Below are 12,521 nucleotides of genomic sequence, written 5' to 3'. Positions count from 1 at the left end.
CCATATCTGTGAGTCTGTTTCTTTTTTGTTAAAGTCCCTAGTTTACTGTAATTTTTAGATTCCACATATAAGTGGTATATATAGTATTTGTCTTTATTTCACTTAGAATAACACCTTCCAAGGCCATCCATGTTGCTGCAAATGAAAAATTTCATTCTTTAATGCCTCCATGGTATTGCATTGTTTGTGGGTATATATACACACACACATGTACATATACATACATACATATATATATACACACCCCACGTCTTCTTGATCTATTCATCTGTTGATGGACATTTTGGTTGCTCTCATACCTTCGCATTTATAAATAATGCTGCTATGAACATTGGGGTGCATGTATCTTTTCAAATTAATGTTTTTGGGGCTTTTTTCAGATATATTTAAAAAAATAAAACATCCCTTTATCCTACTACACAGAAAGAATCCCTTTGTAAGCATTCTGGTACTGCTAAAACATTGGTTTGCATTTCTTCTTTTCTTGTTTAATAACTTGTGTTTTTCACTTCATAGTACATCCTAAACCTCTCTTTAATTTGCTTGCTTCCTTTTAAAATCAAGTTTTCATTTCAGCTTTACATGTGCCTGGTAGCCCTTTAGACTTGAATGCAAGTTAATGTATCACATCTCCTAATGCTGCCGCCTATTATTCATTCATCTTAGGACTTGATTTTATTGGTAAACTGTTGTTTTGGTTTTTTCTTACAGTTTGACAACTTAAATGCTACCCACGAAACCTCTAAGTTGAAAATCGAAGCAAGCCACTCCGAGAAAATAGAATTGCTAAAGAAGGCCTATGAAACCTCCCTTTCAGGCAAGAATACTTTTTCTCTATTGAAATTGAATAAGAGCTCATGGAACAGCGTGATGTGTTTCCACACAGAAATGATTCATAACTTCCCCTCCAGAGAATGCACCGTGCTGTTCAGTTTTGGAGGGTTTCTTGGTTTCCTTTTGCATTGTTTATTGGGAGTGGTACATGCCCTTTCCCCTAAGGAGGCAGATAAGAGTTTTTTGTTTTTGTTTTCGTTTTTTATAAATGCCACTCTTTTAGGAAAGAGAGTGAACTTTTAAGGAACTTTATGGCCTTTTTGGTAGTAGCTGTGCTTAAACACTTCAGATCCTAGGAAGGATCTGTGAGTTTGCATCCTGCCCGCAGTGAAGGGCCCACACCAGGCACTTCTGCATGCCAGGACTGTTGGGAAAGGTAGATGGCACTTGTTGGGATAAAAAAATCATTTATTTCATCATGATTAGAAGAGGCGAAGTAAAAGGAAAAATATACACACCGAGGAAACCAGAACTGAAAGAGACACGTGCACCCCAATGTTCATCGCAGCACTGTTTATAATAGCCAGGACATGGAAGCAACCTAGATGTCCATCAGCAGATGAATGGATAAGAAACCTGTGGTACATATACACAATGGAATATTACTCAGCCATTAAAAAGAATACATTTGAATCAGTTCTAATGAGGTGGATAAAACTGGGGCCTATTATACAGAGTGAAGTAAGCCAGAAAGAAAAACACCAATACAGTATACTAACGCATACATATGGAATTTAGAAAGATGGTAACGATGACCCTATATGCGAGACAGCAAAAGAGACACAGATGTATATAGGACAGTCTTTTAGACTCTGTGGGAGAAGGCGAGGGTGGGATGATCTGAGAGAATAGCATTGAAACATGTATATTATCATATGTGAAACAGATCGCCACTCCAGGTTCAATGCATGAGACAGGGTGCTCAGGGCCGCTGCACTGGGATGATGCAGAGGGACAGGATGGGGAGGGAGGTGGGTGGGAGAGTCAGGATGGGGGAAACACATGTACACCCATGGCTGATATTCATGTCAATGTATGGTAAAACCACTATAACATTATAAAGTAATTAGCCTCCAATTAAATGTATTAAAAAAGAAATTATCAAAACTAAAAAAAGAAAAGAATAAGAAGCCATTTTTTTTTATAGAACATTAAGTGCCCATGTAGCTGAAGCTCTTGCACTGAACCTGTTGCATCTACAGAGAAACATCTGGACATGTGGTGAGAACTGGCCCTATGAGCTTTGTCAGGGCTTTCTCACCAGAAAAACAGATGTGTTGTGTGAGGTCAGCGATGAGAACATGTGGAGTGACTGGCCCAGGGTAGATATTAGTGAACACTGGTTTTCTTCCTTTCTGTTGGAGATGGGTTTACTTTGAGGCTTCTGTTTGGTTCGTGAAGAGCAACTAGAACAGAGCACAGAGACTCAGCCCAGGAATCTGAGGGCATGCTCTATGTTCCCTGAGCTCTTCTGGCCTCTCTGAGCCTCTATGTTCTCATCCATAAAATGGGAATTAGCTGCCCTACTCACCTCATGGGCTAATTTGAGACCAAATAGCTTAATTTATTTAAAAAGTACCATACAAATGTAACATACAAATGTAAAGTAAATGTAAAGCCTCATAGTCAACTCTTATATCCATGTGCTTTAATGAATGTAGACTACAGTGATCTCATAGGGTGTTATTGACTCAAAACTCACTTCTTTCCAGAAATCAAGAAAAGCCATGAAATGGAAAAGAAATCCCTCGAGGACCTGCTTTACGAGAAGCAAGAGTCACTAGAGGTAGGTAAATCTCGATCTCTAGCACACACACCCGATCATCATCCTTGAGGCCTGTGTGGTTTTGGTATGTTTCTGTGTACATTTGCCGTGTTTCTGGTGCCAGCCTGTTAACTCATGTTCCACATTTCATTGCTTGTGTTTCAGAAACAAATCAGTGATCTAAAGAGTGAAAATGATGCTTTAAATGAAAAGCTGAAATCAGAAGAACAGAAAAGAATATCAAGAGAGAAAGCAAATTTAGTAAGTCGTGTATGCTCTCCCATCACTGTTGAATTTTCCTTCTGTTCAATTGTCTCTTAGAATCAAATAAGTATTCAGCAGCTAGAGAAACAGTATGGGTTTGGAGTCCTTTTCATAGCCTGCAGTATGCTTTTTCAACTGTATATAGTGGCTTCTTTGGTTACTAGTGGTTTTTTTTTTTTAATTGTAAAAACTGACATGACAGATGAAATACGATATATTGCTAATGATCTATGCTAATACCTACAGGAAGATAGGAAAAGCCTCAATTAGGGTCAGAGTTTTTTATGTGAAGACTTCACTTTTTAAAAAAATTAACTTGCTATATTGGGATATAATTTATATACCACAATAGTCATTCTTTAAAAAAAAAAAAAAAAGATCAGCAGTTTACAAGTTGTCCCATGGTCACAGGATCTAATTCCATTTTTATCAACCCCCCAAAAAAAAGAAACCCTGCAGCTATTAAGTCCTCCTCCTCCCCCAACCTGCCCCCCCAAAAAACAACAAACAAACAAACAAACCCAAACTCCCCAGCCCTCCAGTATCACCAGTCTCCTTTCCGTCTCTATGGATGAGCCTACTCTGGATATTTCACTGAAATGGAATCATGCTACATGTGGCTTTCTGTATCTGGCCTCTTTTCCTCGGCTTTTGTTTTCAAGGTCCGTGCACAGTGTAACAGAAATTTCATTCCTTTTGATGGCTGAACAATATTTCACTGTATGGATAATCCTCACTTTTGAAAAACATGAATTTCTCTGGTAAACTTAACTTTCTCTTCCAACTTGTATCCTTACTTCTTTGCATCCCCCAACTTTTTTGGGGTCCCTCAGTGAGCTCTGTGAAGTGGTCCCCACGGGCACCTTCCCTGATTCCCCAAAGGGTTGCCCCAGAGCGTTAACTACTGTCCAGAAGGAAAGTTTTGATGATCAACACACCATCACCATGGACTCTTGTCTGAGGAATTCCCTCACTGAACATCTGATCAAAGGCCTGTGCGCTGTTAACTTGTATCATAGGTTAACTTGTATTCAAGGTTCACTTAAATTTCCATAATTAAGGCCAAGGAGTCAGGGAATCCACCCTGGTGGTATGCTCTCACAGGCTGTTCTTCCTTATGTAGGGTTTATCTTGGATGGAATTTTCACAGTGCATGTATCCTTTGCCATGTAGGTGCTGGGGTGTCATTCACTGATGGGGCATTATTCTGCCCTAGAAGGACAGCCAGGTCAACACATGCCCATCGTGGCAAACATCTGAAAGACTCAGGACATGATTGCCATTTCTGTTGTTTGCCAGAGAGCCCTATGAACACACTGCCTACGTATTCCCCCTCAGTCACTGACTTAGGTTAGAGCCAACGATCGTTCCCTGTTCTCCCTCCAAACATACTCTGCAGTCAAGAGTTCTGTTTTATATTGTAAGCTGTGGGTTTCCTGTTACTTTCATAAAATATTTGATGCTACCAATTTTTTTAACATATTACGTTACTGATGAGTGAGTGAGAATGTTTTCAAATGTGGAATGCGTTATATCGTTTTTAAGACCGAAGACTTTGAGATGGAAGCCATCTTAACCCTTCTTTTCAGCTCTTTCTTTGAACCTGTAAGAGAAGGTCAATGTCTCTTGCCACTTGTTTAAATTTCTAAATCTAATCAAAGCCATCTTTGTATTAAGAACGTGAACCATGCGGTTGTGTTCAGTGATCAGTCAGAGCCATGTCCTGCTGCGTCTTTTCCAGAAAAACCCTCAGATCATGTATCTAGAGCAAGAGTTAGAAAGCCTGAAAGCCGTGCTGGAGATCAAGAATGAGAAACTGCACCAACAGGACGTCAAGTTAATGAAGATGGAGAAGCTGGTAAGTTTCATTCAGAGCCTCACGGAGCGGGGTAATACCTGAGGCCTCTGAACTAGATCTGTGGGGTTGCCTTCGTGGCTAGAGATGTTTGGAAACATAGGAAAGGAAAAAGAGGTTACGTTTTCTCTTCTATGTTAGCTTAAGGCTTATTCGTTGCTGCCTTCTGCAACAGTTTTTTGGGTTTCGCCCCCACTCCCCACCAAGGAACACACAGAGGAGCATTCAGTGTTTCGAAAAATAACAACAAAGGTCATTCATATCCATGGTCTGGGGATAGCCACCTGCATAAAAAGAATGTTTAAATAATGTAGAAGTGGTTATTTAATATACTACCAGCTCTAGGGCTTTCTTGATGCTCTAATCAGTTGGGTGCTTAATCCCCTCAGAGCAATTCAATCTTGCTAAATATCTCAATTCTTCATCTTGCTTCATGGGAATTAGACTGCGATAAAAGAATTGCATGTTTATAAAATTAACCTGGTTGGACAAGTAGACAGTGCTATGAAAAACAAGAATAAAGTTTAGTTTGTGGCCTCCAGGACAGACAACTGACGTCAGCATGTGGGGAGTCCATCCAGGGCTTTGTGGGAGGTTGTCCCTTCTCCCTGTAACTGTAGGTGACTCAGTGTTGAGGAGGTGCCTCCGTCAAACCCAAACCAGCCCTGGATGGTAGGAAGCATGGAAGTCACTCATCATTCATCGTTTTGTTTGTTTGTTTTTGCTGTTTGGTTTCATTACCTATCGAGGAGGTAAGAGCTAACCCCTCTGTGGACACATGGATGCTCTGAATGACCAGGAAAGTTTGCTTTTGTAGAGGAAGGAGAGAGCTCATGGTCTCTAATGGCCCCAACCTGGTATTCACCAGCTTCTGCCAGAGGGACAGACCTTCCCTGTTCTATCAGGCCTCGTGCCTGCCGCTGTGGCCATCAGTCCTGACTCAGATAATCCTGTCAATAACCGGTTGTTCCCTATGCTGCCACTCACACATCATAACTTTTCAAGCCATTATGTGCAGTAAGAACAGACTCTGCTGTAAAGTTACTCATCCATCTTAATTTCCGTTGATCCACAAGTATTTCTGTCCCTTGCCATGCCCAGGAAGTACTGGTTGGCTTGGCATGGTGTATATGCAGAAGGAGGGGTTGATATGATGACAGATAAGCCCACTGTTACCTTGTTTATTTGTAACCTCCATGCCTTTTGTCAAAAATAAGACACTTAGAAAGCAAAGAGGCCTTCTCCATTAAAAAAAAGAAAAAAACTATCCCTGCTGATCATTAGCTCTGAGAGCTGTTTTCCAGGGCCACTTTCCTCTCCAGTAAAATGAGGAATTGGAAGAGATACTATTTTAAGGCCAATCACTACCCAGTATTTAATTCCAGATTTTCCCACCTCATATTTTCATCGTGCATTCCTTTATACTTGATGGAAATTCCAAGGCTCCCTGTTTTACATGCTAGTCACATTTTGGGATATTTCACCTGGTTGGCTTGTCCTAAGTTTTTTCTGGATAATAAGATGTTGGTGGTGGGAATGTAAATTGGTACAGTCACTGTGGAGAACAGTATGGAGGTTCCTTAAAAAACTAAAACTACCATATGACCTAGCAATCCCACTCCTGGGCGTATACCCTGAGAAAACCACAATGCAAAAAGACATGTACCCAGGGCTCATGGCAGCATTATTTACAACAGCAACCTAAATGTCCATCACCAGATGAATGGATAAAGAAGATGTGGTACGTATATACAATGGAATAGTACCTCAACCATAGAAAGGAATGAAACTGGGTCATTTGTAGAGATGTGGATGGACCTAGATACTGTCATACAGAGTGAAGTAGGTCAGAAAGAGAAAAATAAAGATTGTGTATTAATGCATATATGTAGAATCTAGAAAAATGGTAATGAACTTACCTGCAGGGCAGGAATAGAGAGGCAGACGGAGAGAATGGACCTGTGGACCCGGGAGGGGAGGGTGGGACGAGTTGAGAGAGTAACACTGACATAGATACACTACCATGTGTAAAATAAATCGCTGATGGGAATGCTGAGCACAGGGAGCTCAGCATGGTCCCGGTGATGACCCAGAGAGCTGGAAACTGGAGGTGGGCTCAGAGGGAGGGGATGCACATATACATGGAGCTGACTGACACTGTTGTGCAGCAGAAACTAATGACACTGGAAAGCAATTATACTCCAGTTAAAATACACACACACCAGCACTGCAGAGTTGAAATGAGAGTAGCTTAGTCACAGGCAGCAGTGACAAGGGCTTAGCACGAAATTGGACAGAGCTGTGATGTCCCCTCCAAGAGGGTAATGAACTCTTACCTTCAGAAAGTGAGCAGGGGTGTAATCAACTCTTCATCATTAGCTGATTCAGTGTCTTCTGGGCTTTTCTCCTTTAATCTCGCAGATCAGTTTTGCTTGCCTCTTGTCCTTCCCAGGCTAAGCTTTCAAGGAAAACAAACATGTCTTTAGTTCAGCTAAGAAGGGGCGCCTTTTGTCATGCACTTCTTTGTTTGGAGGCTCTACGGAGCTCTGTGGATTGCACGGAGCGGCCACTCTGACAGACACGCTGACGAGTCACCGTGATTAAGGTCGTGTTAAACACTGCCACGAACTGAGTTTTCATCAAATGTGGGCTTTTTTTTTTTTCTTCCCAAATTGACCATAAGAAACTGCAGTGTCTCTGATACATGCTGGCTGCCTGGCTGCGGTTTTCTTTATCACCATGAAACTGAAAGAGGCAGAGCCTCCAAGGGCAGGGCGCCAATTCTTGGGAATTCTAAACCAGCGTGACCTTGGACACATCAGTAACCCGTGTGTGTGTGTGTGTGTGTGTGTGTTCACATGCCCTGGCATACGTTTGAAAAGTAATACTCGTGTGCTCTGTTTTGCTGCAGTAGATTCTTTTTTGCAGTGCATCAGTGTAGAGACATTCAACATACTATTCAGAGTAGCCGTTGACCTATATACGTTACCGTGTGTAAAACAGCCAGTGGGAAGCTGCTTTATATAGCACAGGGAGCTGAGGTCAGCACTCTGCGATGACCTAGAGGAGTGGGATGGGGGATGCAGGGGGAGCAGATATGTGTATACATACAGCCGATTGACTTCATTGTGCAGCAGACACCAATACAACATTGTAAGGCAATTACACTCCAATAGTAAGTCTTTTAAATAAAAATACTGTTAACCTTGAAAAGAATTTAAAAAAAAAAAACTTTTCTAAATTAAATCTCTGTAGTATGCACTGGTATCAGGAAGGTACCTCACGGAATAAGGGGCCTTATGTAATTTTTAATGTATGAATGTTGGCACTCTCGTTTATGCCAAGGTGGACAATAACACAGCACTGGTGGACAAACTGAAGCGATTCCAGCAGGAGAATGAAGAACTAAAAGCTCGGATGGACAAGCACATGGCAATTTCGAGGTAAAAATGCCACTGTCCTGTTTGCCCCAAGTTCCTCCCTGCCTCAGACATGAACACTGAGTGTTCCTTTCTTAGCACCACTCCTGTCCCTCCTGGACTGAAGTGAGTGGCTAAAGAGGTTCTGATTTCTGCCTGGGAAATGACTGCAGCCCGTGGCGCCTTCAGTCACCCAAGGGGCCTAGATCAAAGGCCGAGTCCTCAGCGGGCACGCCTTCCCTTCCCAGGGAAACCTGGCTGATGAAGTGGAGAATGCCCTCAGAGAAGGGTCATCACAGCAGCAAACAGCCCCCCGGCCCCCACCACCTCCGAGGATGCTAAGACACACAGCCTGCCTGTGGGTGCGTTACTAGGTCTACTATGAAACTGCCTCACAGTATAGCTTTTCCTTCGGCTCCAGCTCACACTTCCCGCGTTCCTCTGCCAGCCCAGCACCCGTATACAGCAGTTCCTTTCATTCCAGAGATCATCTGGGGGCTCTCAAATTTAAAACAGTAAGAATTCTTTTTCAGCCTCTTAAAAAGAAAAAGGCTCACATGGTTTCTGGCTCCCTTCTGTCTGCCAGGCAACTTTCCACGGAGCAGGCGGTCCTGCAGGAGTCGCTGGAGAAGGAGTCCAAGGTCAACAAGCGCCTCTCCATGGAGAACGAGGAGCTACTCTGGAAGCTCCACAACGGAAACCTGTGCAGCCCCAAGAGGTCCCCCACGGCCCCCGCCACGCCCTTCCAGTCGCCTCGCCACTCCGGCTCCTTCCCCAGCCCCAGCCCCAGCCCGTCCTACCCAGATGACCTTCCCGGGAGCCACAGACAGACTGACGGCCTCTCTGCAGGACTGACCCCGCCCGCAACTGCGCACCACCCGCCCTAGAAGCCGGAAGCCCCGGCCAGAACCGGCTCCTCCCACGTGAGACCGGCCTCCGGAGGAAGGCGTCCGACCCGGTCCAAAGATGCTATGGGAACGGATCTACACGGACACTGTCGCACAAAGCACTTACAGGACGGGAAAGCCTTGGTCATTGCCTTTTTCACCTATGGGTAAAGGGGAAAACTCTCAGGGGCCTGTTAAGATAAAGATTTATATAACCTTTGTAACCTTATATAACCTTTGTAATTTATATAACCTGCACCACAGACACCTTCTTGTGGTTCTTCTTTTGGTCTGACTGGGGCTGTGTGGATGGAGCGGATGGACCCGGGTGTCGTGTGTGTCGACGGCTGCCTCCCTTGCTGTGTGTTGAGCTGAGCATCTCTGGAGGCATGCTCATCGAGCAGTCCTCAGTGTAGACATCTCCGCAGAAGCCGTAGAAGGAAGAGCAACAGTTGCTGGAGTCAGGCTCCTTCCCTGCCGGCCTGCTCGGCCCTCTGCCCTGGGAGGAAGAGGGGCCACAGAAGCAGCTCTGACTTCCCCGGGGATGTACCTTCTCTGCATCCTTTTGGGGTAACTTGTTGGCAGCCTTTCAGTGTTCAGCTGTGTCAGTTGAAACGAGCTAGATTTTTTTTTTAACTTACCCATGTGAACGTGAAATACTACAATCCATTTTCTCAGGCTATGAGCAAATGCAGAACCCTAATTTTGCTTGAAAAGAAAAGAAAGAAATCTGTATAAAGAAAGGGCAGTACCCATGGATTGCTCTCTGCCTTATTTTTAGCTTGATCTGAGCTATTCTCAGTGATTTCAACCGGCTTCTCTCCCATTCCCATCCCCCTGCCCCTCTCTACCCCATCGAGAGCCACAAAAGCAAACCTTCCACCTCCTTCCTGCTTTTTTCTGGGACAAGGAATATGCTTTGCCAAAGCCAGCTCATCTTCAAGGTGCTGACCACTTTTCCAAACAAACCAGGGCCTGGTTCCATTTGATCTTAGCCAAAAGGCCAAGAAGCACAGGGCCTGGTTCCAAAAGTACAAATTTGGGGACATCCTAGAGATATTAAAGAACGAGAAAGAGTCAATACCTGACAGAACTGGGAAAGATAGGATTCAGTGCTTTTGGGTGACTAAGAGCACCTTACTAATAGAGCAGGCTGGGGCGATAATGCTAAATTTCCACGTACCTTTGAGGAATCGTCCTGTCCTGGGGAAGACAGCAGAATGGCCAGTCGGTGAGAGGAAAATGCGGCTTGTCCAGCTCTTCTCTAGGTTGCATTTCAGTCTCTCTTCGAAACATCACTTACTATCTCCCCCAGTTCTAATATGTTGGGGGAAGTAGAAGGAAAAACTGTGGCTTTTTTCTCCCTGCGCATGTCAAGCTTGTGCTGTCCGTATTTACTAATCAGCATAGCTGACATTCAGTGGCTTTACAAATAACCCCTATAATAAGAACAGGTTCAGGCCACTAGAGGTGGATCTTTGAGTTGTCACTTACACTACAAAGCAATGCTCAAATTTCACCAAGCTAGGCTTCAACAGTACGTGAACCAAGAATTTCCAGATGTTCAAGCTGGATTTAGAAAAGGCAGAGGAACCAGAGATCAAATTGCCAACATCTGTTGGATCATAGAAAAAGCAAGAGAATTCCAGAAAAACATCTGCTTCATTGACTACGCTAAAGCCTTCACCTGTGTGGATCACAACAAACTATGGAAAATTGTTAAAAAGATGGGAATACCTGACCACCTTACTTGCCTCCTGAGAAATCTGTATGCAGGTCAAGAAGCAACAGTTAGAACTGGACATCAAACACAGACTGGTTCCAAATCAGGAAAAGAGTATGTAAAGGCTGTATATTGTTACTCTGCTTATTTAACTTATATGCAGAGTACATCATGTGAAGTGCCAGGCTGGATGAAGCACAAGCTGGAATCAAGATTGCCAGGAGAAATATTAATAACCTCAGATATGCAGATGACACCACTCTTGTGGCAGAAAGCAAAGATGAACTAAAGAGCCTCTTGATGAAAGTGAAAGAGGAGAGTGAAAAAGTTGGCTTAAAACTCAACACTCAAAAAGATCATGGCATCTGGTCCCATCACTTCATGGCAAATAGATGAGGAAACAATGGAAACGATGACAGACTTTACTTTTGGGGGCTCCAAAATCACTTCAGATGGTGACTGCAATCGTGAAATTAAAAGATGCTTGCTCCTTGAAAGGAAAGCTATGACCAACCTAGACATATTAAAAAGCAGAGCCATTACTTTGCTTACAAAGGTCAGTCTAGTCAAAGCTATGGTTTTTCCAGTAGTCATGTATGGATGTGAGAGTTGTACCATAAAGAAAGCTGAGTGCCGAAGAATTGATGCTTTTGAACTGTAGTGTTGGAAAAGACTCTTGAGAGTCCCTTGGACTGCAAGGAGATCCAACTAGTCCATCCTAAAGGAAATCAGTCTGGAATATTCATTGGAAGGGCTGATGCTGAAGCTGAAACTCCAATACTTTGGCCTCCTGATGCGAAGAACTGACTCATTGGAAAAGACCCTGATGCTGGGAAACATTGAAGGCAGGAGGAGAAGGGGACGACAGAAGATAAGATGGTTGGATGGCATCACCGACTCGATGGGCATGAGTCTGAGCAAGCTCTGGGAGTTGGTGATGGACAGGGAAGCCTGGCATGCTGCAGTCCATGGGGTCACAAAGAGTCAGACATGACTGAGCAACTGAACTGACACAGTGCACTGATATTCATGATGCATTGTTTGTTTTACTAGTGATTGTTTCTAAAGTCTTTAACCTCTGACACTTGATTACGTATGTAACCTTTCATGTTCATTTCTGATAAACGGGAACGTAGGTTCACTGCCACCTCCTGGAATCTCTCTCTGCTCACTTTCCAATCTGTCCTCAACGTCATTAGCCAAAGTGGGGTTTGTCATTCCATTCCCTGCACATGGTAAATCTTGTGCTGTTCCCTGTGTCCTCCATGCCATTTAAGTGTCTGGGGTAATCATTCTGACACAGTTAATACAAAACATCTTCAGAGAATGGGAGATGATGATGAGAGGAAATAAAACAGAACTTTAAAATTATTTTGAAACCAACTGTTACCACTTAGGATGCAAAATGTTGGCACATCATAAAAACATGAGTGTGTAAACAACCATAGTTGTGCTCAGTTTGGAGTGATGGAAAGTATTTTAATCAAATAAATAATGCTGGAATATTCTATATAAGGGTTGCATCCTCTGACATAGTTCACTCTCCAAAGTGTTATCTAGTTTACACCATAGGAATTATCTCCTCTTAACCTATTTCCTAGGAATTTCCAATGCAACCACAAAATTGGACATGAGCTGAAATTTACCTCTCAGAGCTAAGACTTCAAGATTTTCTAAATTCAGAGCTACGGGTATTTGAGAAATAATAAACTTTTACTGGTTTTAATGATAGTTTCTGCTGTATAAGATAAGAAAATTGGAACAGCTACAGTCT

General features: G+C 43.2%; 1 protein-coding gene and 1 long non-coding RNA gene across 10 annotated transcripts in view; one reads left to right on the top strand and one right to left on the bottom strand.

The window, feature by feature from the left end:
• MTUS1 (microtubule associated scaffold protein 1) overlaps positions 1–9,287 on the top strand; it is a 203,572-nt gene extending 194,285 nt beyond the window's left edge. For all 9 annotated transcript variants that reach the window (XM_070459996.1, XM_070459997.1, XM_070459995.1 and 6 more), the window contains 6 exons: positions 712–817; positions 2,547–2,620; positions 2,765–2,860; positions 4,605–4,721; positions 8,064–8,161; positions 8,724–9,287. In XM_070459996.1, the coding sequence (XP_070316097.1) occupies positions 712–817; positions 2,547–2,620; positions 2,765–2,860; positions 4,605–4,721; positions 8,064–8,161; positions 8,724–9,024 (792 nt within the window). In that variant the 3' untranslated portion in view covers positions 9,025–9,287. The remainder of the gene's footprint in view (positions 1–711; positions 818–2,546; positions 2,621–2,764; positions 2,861–4,604; positions 4,722–8,063; positions 8,162–8,723) is intronic.
• LOC139032599 (uncharacterized) lies at positions 4,616–8,783 on the bottom strand. Its single transcript, XR_011485147.1, has 2 exons — positions 8,695–8,783; positions 4,616–7,176 (listed from the first exon to the last, which is right to left on the bottom strand). It is a non-coding gene; the product is annotated as an uncharacterized lncRNA (long non-coding RNA).
• Positions 9,288–12,521: the final 3,234 nt, after the last annotated feature.

Source organism: Odocoileus virginianus, chromosome 32, assembly GCF_023699985.2.
Source record: "Odocoileus virginianus isolate 20LAN1187 ecotype Illinois chromosome 32, Ovbor_1.2, whole genome shotgun sequence".
NCBI classification, from domain to species: domain Eukaryota; kingdom Metazoa; phylum Chordata; class Mammalia; order Artiodactyla; family Cervidae; genus Odocoileus; species Odocoileus virginianus.
The sequence above is the reverse complement of the archived record's forward strand: the minus strand, read 5'-3'. Positions and strand labels throughout refer to the sequence as shown.